The sequence below is a fragment of the Myotis davidii genome, unplaced genomic scaffold (assembly GCF_000327345.1).
Source record: "Myotis davidii unplaced genomic scaffold, ASM32734v1 scaffold960, whole genome shotgun sequence".
Classification (NCBI taxonomy): Eukaryota; Metazoa; Chordata; class Mammalia; order Chiroptera; family Vespertilionidae; genus Myotis; species Myotis davidii.
In genome coordinates, this window is record NW_006293003.1 from 2631568 (window position 1) to 2638192 (window position 6625).

General features: G+C 61.8%; 1 protein-coding gene across 1 annotated transcript in view; it reads right to left on the reverse strand.

Moving 5' to 3' along the window:
* Positions 1–1122: 1122 nt before the first annotated feature.
* CRMP1 (collapsin response mediator protein 1) overlaps positions 1123–6625 on the reverse strand; it is a 30877-nt gene continuing 25374 nt past the window's right edge. Inside the window, exons 10-14 of the mRNA XM_006766588.2 lie at positions 5047–5213; positions 4147–4317; positions 2712–2891; positions 2216–2381; positions 1123–2094 (exon numbers count right to left, since the gene is read on the reverse strand). Coding sequence (XP_006766651.1) covers positions 2003–2094; positions 2216–2381; positions 2712–2891; positions 4147–4317; positions 5047–5213 — 776 coding nt within the window. The 3' untranslated portion in view covers positions 1123–2002. The remainder of the gene's footprint in view (positions 2095–2215; positions 2382–2711; positions 2892–4146; positions 4318–5046; positions 5214–6625) is intronic.

Sequence of the window (6625 nt, forward strand, 5' to 3'; positions counted from 1 at the left end):
GGGCGTGGCTGCTGTTTCCTGGGAGGAGGCTTTCTCCTCCACATCCGTCCGACTCTCTCTGTCCTGGGAACCGTGGCCACCAGCTGCCACGGGAGCTCACCTGGACCCACTCCCGCCCTGGCTCAGCCAGAAGCAAAGGCCTGGTCACCGAGGGTCTGAGTCTCAGGGTCCCCGACACAGGTGCAGACTGCACCCCCTCCCTAGGAGGAGTGTCCGCCCTGGGGCACCGCTTCCCCAGAGGACGGTGAGAAGGCCTGAGGCTTCCAGACCGGCCCACATCCACCCACCAGGAGAGGTCTTCCCACGAGAAAGGAAACGGCTCTTCTCAGCCAAATCCTGGATTTCGACCTCCGCACGTGGTCGTGTTGGGGAGACCATTCTTGGGGGGCCGCCCTGGGCATTACGGGGTGTTTGGCAGCGTCTGGCCTCTCCCCCCGCAGATGCCAGGAGCATCCCCCGTGTGACAACCAAAAACGTTGCAGACACTTCAATGCCCCGGGGTGCACCCCCGTGACCTGAGGCCACCGGGTGGAGAGCTCGGTGCTGCCACAAATCCCCCGATAAGGAGGGCTCTGGGCACCATGCCTCGGGGATATTCTGGACCGTTTATGGCCCAAGTGTTTATTTCTTAAAACCCGAACTAGACTCTCTCAGGCAGGAGGGTGGCTCCTTAAAGAAGTGACCCACACGAATGACAGGGTTTAACCATCCTCAGAGCATCCGCCAGTCCCAACTGCTCATCGGACAGACGGGATTCCCCAAGCCGGCCAACAGCGCCCTCTTGTAGCCAAAGAAAGCGCCTCCTTATTCTGCAGCATCTGGAACACAGCTCCTTGGAGCAGCACTTAGAACCTGGTTCACAGAGAAATCATTTCTCTTTTCGTCCCGTGGGTCCCGCACCGAGGCCTTCGGGCAGCGGGCTCCCCGCTGGGACGTCTGATTGGGTGATGAGGTCACGGTAGAGGCCGCGTGCTGGCATTACCTCCACCCTCTTGCATGGACAACCGTTTCACTCCCTCGTGCCGCTCCTTAGCCCGAGGGGGAGGGGGTGTCACAGGTCCCCCGCCTGACCCCCGGCTGCTGCACGGGCAGCTCGGGCACGGAGCTCGGAGAAAGCGTCAATGACGACACCCCAGGCAGGCCAGGGCCGTTCCTTTTATTTTCCACAAGCTTTGAATTCAGAAATAAGAGCCACGATAAGTCGGTTATTAAGTAAAAATGGGGGTGATTACAAAGGAAAACTCTGTACAAAACGTTAAAAATCTGGCTGCCCCATCAGCCTCCTCAGAGGGACAAGGACACGGGCAGCCGGAAGCAGCATCCCCCACGGTTGTCGGCCCTGCATGGAGACGAGGGACCCCGTTCTAAGGGTGAGTCCGGCGCGGCCCGACGCCCAGAGCTGGCTGGGAGGACAGACACGCGGACCGAAAGGCGTCAGGGCCAGGGGCACGCGCCACGGAGGCCGGGACACGGGACGTGAATGGCAGACGTTGCTCAAAGCTCCCCGCCTTCCGAGAGCTCACAGGTCCCGGGGGTCAGGGGGCGTGGGCTCCTCTTGTGCCCACTGAGGTGGGGGCGATGAGTAAACACCTTCGCGTGGAGTTTGGGACCCTGAGGGCCCGAGGCCGGGCCTTGTGTCCGGTTGGTCCTCGTGTGCCGTTAGACGCTCGCACAGACTTGCATACGTAACTTAGCAACATGCATCAACTACCCTAGAACAGCTACGAGGGTGCAAGGGAACCACTCGGGGACCGTGAGCCGGGACAGAGGTGGGAGGGGCGGTACAGACGGCTGGACACACACCTGCGGGGCGAGGGATTTCCAAGCAAACAGACCACACTAGTACCACGTCTTCCTAAACGTCAGCAAAAGGAAAGAGCATCATCCGATGTGTCCCCCGTCAGGACCAAATGAAACACTGGGCTTGGAACACACCGACGGGGCAAGGAATGGACATGATTTTCCCAGAATCCTCCACTCCAGCGCATCCGCTCCTCTGTGGTCAACCGAGGCTGGTGATGTTGCAGCGGCCACCAGGGGGCGCCACGATGCGGTGGCCCGTGCGCCTGGGGTTGTTGTCATCTGTCTGGGCACCTGAAAGAGACCGCCGGTCGCTTCTGTCACCAGCGCCACTCGCTGCCCCTGAGGGCTGGGTGCCCCCCACGTTCCCTCCCCACTGTGTCCCGGATCACAGGAGCGCGGCCCCGGCCCTTACCGGACAGGCTGAAGTTGGACTGGTGCAGGTTCCTGAAGGGCGGAGGCTGGTGTTTGGAAGGCGAGGATTTGGCAGAAGGAGCGGGAGTTGCATATTTGGGCGTGGCTGGCACCTCGTACACGGGACCGTCGTACATGCCCCTGGGGACCCCTTGCAATCCAGAGACCTAAACGGGGAGGGAGCGCGTGACTGATGGGCAAGGTGCACGCACACCTTCCTGTTAAGAGGCCGGTGGGCGGGAGAGTGGCCTGAGGTTGCCTCGGGACATGTGTGGGCGCGCACGCACGCGTGCACACACACTACAAGGTGCCTGCTCCACACACACACATGTGCACACCCCTCTACAGTCAGCAAAGCCCTGGGACCTCCTGGTTGGCAGTGACTCCGGCCTGAGGTGCAGGCAGGACCGTGCCACAGCTCCACTGACACACGAGCTCAGGGAGGCCCCGTGGCCGTGACGCCCTCTGGCGCCGCACACGGGGACCTGGGCACGCACCTTGCTCCTGATCCTGACGCGCTGGTAGAGGTGCTCTGGGAAAGGCTTCCGGGGGATGAAGCGGCCCATGCCCTTGCTGACGCTGATGGTGCCGTCCTCGAAGACGATCTTGCCCTGGCTGATGACCACCAGCGGGGAGCCGTGGCACTCCATGCCCTCGAAGATGTTGTACTCCACGGCCTGCCGGCGAGAACCACGCTGTGCCTCACGGCTTCCGCACGGCCCCGTGGTCCCCCACAGTGACTCCACGCCCCCTCAGATCACAGGCACTTCCTGGGTTCTTCTGGAGACACCTTTTTCAAGGCTGCATAATATTCCACAGTGTGCTCCTCCATTTGCATGACCAAACCCTCGCTATTGGGCATTTGAGTTGAGGGTGTTTTTTTTTATGATCAAACTAATGTGGTCTAAGGCATCATGGACGTGAGGGGCCTCTGGGGTTAGGCACGTGGCTGCGCTGACTAGAACAGACATTTCTGGGTCTTTTCAAAAATATTCTTTCTTGCCCGGCCGGCGTGGCGAGTGGCTGAGCATCAACTTATGAACCAGGAAGTCATGGTTTGATTCCCGGTCAGGGCATATGCCCGGGTTGCAGGCTCGATCCCCAGTGTGGGGTGTGCAGGAGGCAGCCGATCCATGATTCTCTCTCCTCGTTGATGTTTCCATCCCGCTCTCCCTCTCTCTCTCTCTCTCTCTCTCTTCCTCTCTGTGAAGTCAATAAAAACGTTTTCTTAAAGTGAACCGGACAAAATATTTTAAAAAGAAAACGGAAAACAGCATCTGACTGTCAGGATTTGCACCTGGCTAATTACCAGTGAGACCGGGTCTGTTCTCAAGTGAACACAAAGCGTTCGCCATTCCTTCTGGGTCCCAGTTTTGCGTTTCTGCCCACCCTTCTATCTACCAGGTTCCCAGATAAATGCCCTTAGGTTTGCCGGGTGCATGGAGAGGTCAGGGACACGTAAGGCACAAAGCGCAGAGGTAACTGCCCGCCACGGGCGTGGGGCCCGGGACCCGAGAGCGGCCCCCGGGGCTGTGTGCAAACAGGCGGCCCCAGGCCCAGGCCTCTCCGCTGCTGACCGTCAGCAGTGGACACGCATCGGAGCAGGAGGTGTCTAAACCAGACCTAACGCTCTCCAGCTCCACAACGGGAGGAAGGTTCTCGGACCCTGCACTCACCGTCCTGGCCTCTGTGCGCGAGAGCCAGAGATGGGGGAGAGGGGCGGAAGGAACAGCCAGTCGTGCCCATAACAGCGCGAGCCCAGCTGCCCAGACCCCGTCCCCCCAGGAGGAGGACGTGAGCGGCCAAGTGAGGCAGACAAGCAGATCACACCCTGGCGGAAGCCCCACGTGTCATTTCTACCCAGAGGCCCCTCAGTGACCGCGGGGCACGACTCGCTGGCCTGGCCAAGAGTGTCCCGGGAACCAGACTCACCGACTTGTGGCTCTTGGCCGTGATGGTTTTCACCCTGTCGGGGTCCCAGATGACCACGTCGGCGTCCGAGCCCACGGCGATCCGCCCTTTCCGGGGGTACAGGTTGAAGATCTTGGCCGCGTTGGTGCTGGTGACCGCCACAAACTGGTTCTCGTCCATTTTGCCTGTGGCCTGAAGGGAGGCGAGACCCGCGGATGAGAAAACCGTCCCATAAGAGGGCCGGAGACGGCAGGCAGCACAGACCCAGCCTGGGGGCGGGGGCCCTGCAAGGAGCCTGGAACGTTCTCTCCTGGCTGAGGGCCCCAGGGCCGGGCGCCAGCGGAGGGAAATGAACCGACTGCCCACAGGCACCTGCGCCTGCGTCCGAGCCTCACGGCGTCCCGCCACCCCTGGGCCCGGGGTAACACAAAATAACAGCGTTTGGTTTCCGGTCAGTGAAGTCGCCTTCACAGGAGCTAAAATGTGGTCACAAACAAAACAAGCCGGCCCGGCCAGCATGGCTCAGTGGTTGAGCATCAACCTATGAACCAGGAGGTCACTGGTTCGATTCCCGGTCAGGGCACATGCCCAGGTTGTGGGCTCGATCCCCAGTGGGGGACGTGCAGGAGGCAGCCGGTCCATGATTCTCTCTCATCATCGATGTTTCTATCGCTCTCTCCCTCTCTCCCTTCCTCTCTGAAATCAGTAAAATATACTTTTAAAAAACAAGCACGTTTGTCATTCCTGAGGAGGAAGGACAGCTGCCAATGTGAGGGCCCCGGCCGGGGCCACTTCCTCCGCTCGGCCTCGGCCCCCACGTCATCGAGGACGGCGAGCTGAGGACCACGGCACGCTGGCTTTTGACGGCCAGGTGGGGTGCTTCTAGGATGTTCCTGGGGGCGGGAGGGGAGGCCGCCTTACCACCGCCTTGTCCCAGACGACGGTCATCCGCTCCTCGATGCCGTTGACGCCCTCGGGGATGAGGGTGAAGTTGTCCTTGCCCACCGCCTTCTGGGCGGTGCTGTAGGGACAGTGGCCGCTGCCCGTGACCTGCAGGTCCCCGCTGGGAGGAACGAAAGCGGGTGGGGCTCAGAGCTGAGTTCAGGTTGAAGGGCAGATCCCTGCTTCACCCGACACGGGCTTGAACTTGCAACCCCAGGGAGCTGCTGGGAGAGGGCTTGGAGCACATCACGGGCACGTGGGGGACGTGACAAGGCCCTGTGGCCGCGGGCGTCTTGCTGAAGACCAGGAGGAGCCACGGACACGGGAGAAGGTCCTAGGTTAGTGTGGGCTCCGGGCTGGTCTGGGGAGGGAGGGCTCCCTGTCAGCCTTCTCTTCCTCACCTGAGAGAGGGGTCGGCCAGAGGGGCCGGGCTCTGCTGCCCTAAAACACTCTGGTCCCAGGACAGCTGGGCCGAGAGTGGGGGCGGTGGGGTGAGTCAGGGAGTGAGGGCCGGGTCGGGTTCTGCCTGCGGGACATCATGGGGACTCCTGCTTCTCACTCTGAGGAGGGAACTGCAGGTCCCCAGGGGGGAGGGGGTTTGGTCTGACTCAGGTTTTAAAATATCTGGGCACCCGCTGGGAGTGACTGACACGTGGGGTGGGGGGGAGGGGCGTATGGGAGTGGGAAGGCCGGTCGGGAGGGAGAGACAGGCAGCATGGGCCCGGACGGCCACGCCACGGGTGGGAAGAGGCCCGTGTCCTGCCCTCGGTCCGTGTCCTGCCGCCTGACACGGGCAAGGCTGTGGGCGGTGGCTCTGGAGGAAGGTGGAGCCTGCATTTTGAACTTGGACGTGCAGCCACGGGTGTCATGCTGCGGGTGGCAGGAAGCTGCTGGCTGTGCCAGCCCAGGCTGCACATCTTCGGGGGAAAGAGAGCTCCAAGGCAGGCACACACCCTCAACCCTCTGCTTTCTTCTGACCAGAGCCCCATCTTCTCCTCACCCATCCTGCAAGCTGCTCCCATCCCAGCATCAGGCCCGCTGCCACCTGCTCCCGGAAGCCCCTGCAAGCCTCCTGGCACACGCTCAGCACCCGCCTTCTCTCGGCCAGAGTGGCCCCTGAGCCTGGCTAATGGCATGGAGCCGGGGGGATGGGGGAAAGGGGGGGAGTGGCTGTGCTCCTACTGTGTGCACGTCGCACAGCTCAGCCCAGCGGCTGCGTAGGGAACCGGAAATGCCAGCTTTCCCCCACCGCCTCCTGCCCCGCTCTGCGGAGGTTCCACATTCTCCCCACTTCCCAATGCATAAACCGAGGCAGAGAGACATCCAGGCTATGCGACGTGCCCAGGGTGACACCGCCAATCAGTGGCTGAGGCAGGATTTGAACCCGGTCTCTCCTTCCTAATCCTGGCTGCTCCCCAATATCCACAATGCGGGGTGGGGGCGCACAGGAGGTGCTTAAACAGTCACTGAACGAGTGGGAGCGGGCTGGGGAGTAAAGCAGACGCTGGGCCTTGAGGGCGCCGGAAACGCTCATGTGCTGAGGCCTCCATGTCGCCAG